This window comes from Myotis davidii, unplaced genomic scaffold, assembly GCF_000327345.1.
Source record: "Myotis davidii unplaced genomic scaffold, ASM32734v1 scaffold167, whole genome shotgun sequence".
Lineage (NCBI taxonomy): Eukaryota > Metazoa > Chordata > Mammalia > Chiroptera > Vespertilionidae > Myotis > Myotis davidii.
This window is the reverse complement of record NW_006300048.1, coordinates 5,902,094-5,902,912: the sequence shown is the minus strand read 5'-3', so window position 1 is coordinate 5,902,912 and position 819 is coordinate 5,902,094. Positions and strand designations below refer to the sequence as shown.

Genomic DNA, 819 nt, shown 5'->3' with positions numbered 1-819 from the left:
TCTGACAGTAAAGGGCTAATTCGGGCTCCTCCTCCTCTTCTTCCTCCTCCTCCTCTTCTTCCTCCTCCTCCTCCTCTTCCTCCTCCTCCTCCTCTTCCTCCTCCTCTGTTCCCGGGCTCTGAAGGAATCTATCAATCAGGCAACAGGACTGTGCTCCAAAGGCACAGTTAAGATTCATCCCATCTTCTCCATACAGGGTGACATAATACACATGCTCGAAGGAGCAGTAAAACTCAATCTTTGCATTCACGGCCCGGCCCAGTATCAGTGCCTTCAGGCCACCGACCTGGGACCGAGACCAGCCGCGGCCACCGTCCCAGAGGCCATACAAGGCACAGGGGTAGGTGACCACGGGCATCCGGAAGTACTCCGGCAGCAAGTAGCGCAGGCTGCTGCAGCTCACCAGCTCCTTCCTGCCGAAGTCGATGTGAAGCACCTGGGCACAGCGCTGCGGCCGAAAGGTCTCGAGCAAGACCGCCCTGTACCAACGTCCGTCCAACCCACAGGATGCACACGGAGAGCCCGACTTGTCCGGGCTTTCCTCCTCCCCGTCCCAGGGGGCACTGGCGTCGTTCTCCTCCCCGGTCCCCACGAAACCCCGGTAGATGTGGGCCATGCTCTCGGAGAGGCGGCGAATCTCCTGCGAGAAGCTCCGCAGCTGGCAGTGGATGCGGTGGGGGTGGCACACCTGCGTCACCACCATGGGCTCCGTCACGCCCAGCTGCAGCTGCGGGCAGAAGTAATCCAGGCTTGGCTGCTCCTGCTTGGGCAGGGCTGGCTGCAAGGCGGGGGGCCCGGAGCCCAGGCCCGCCGAGGCCG

The 819-nt window shown here is 62.4% G+C and overlaps 1 protein-coding gene across 1 annotated transcript in view; it reads right to left on the bottom strand.

The window, feature by feature from the left end:
• The window catches only part of TDRD6 (tudor domain containing 6), a 15,554-nt gene that overhangs the window by 11,240 nt on the left and 3,495 nt on the right, over positions 1-819 (bottom strand). Inside the window, exon 2 of the mRNA XM_015572161.1 lies at positions 42-778. Coding sequence (XP_015427647.1) covers positions 42-778 — 737 coding nt within the window. The remainder of the gene's footprint in view (positions 1-41; positions 779-819) is intronic.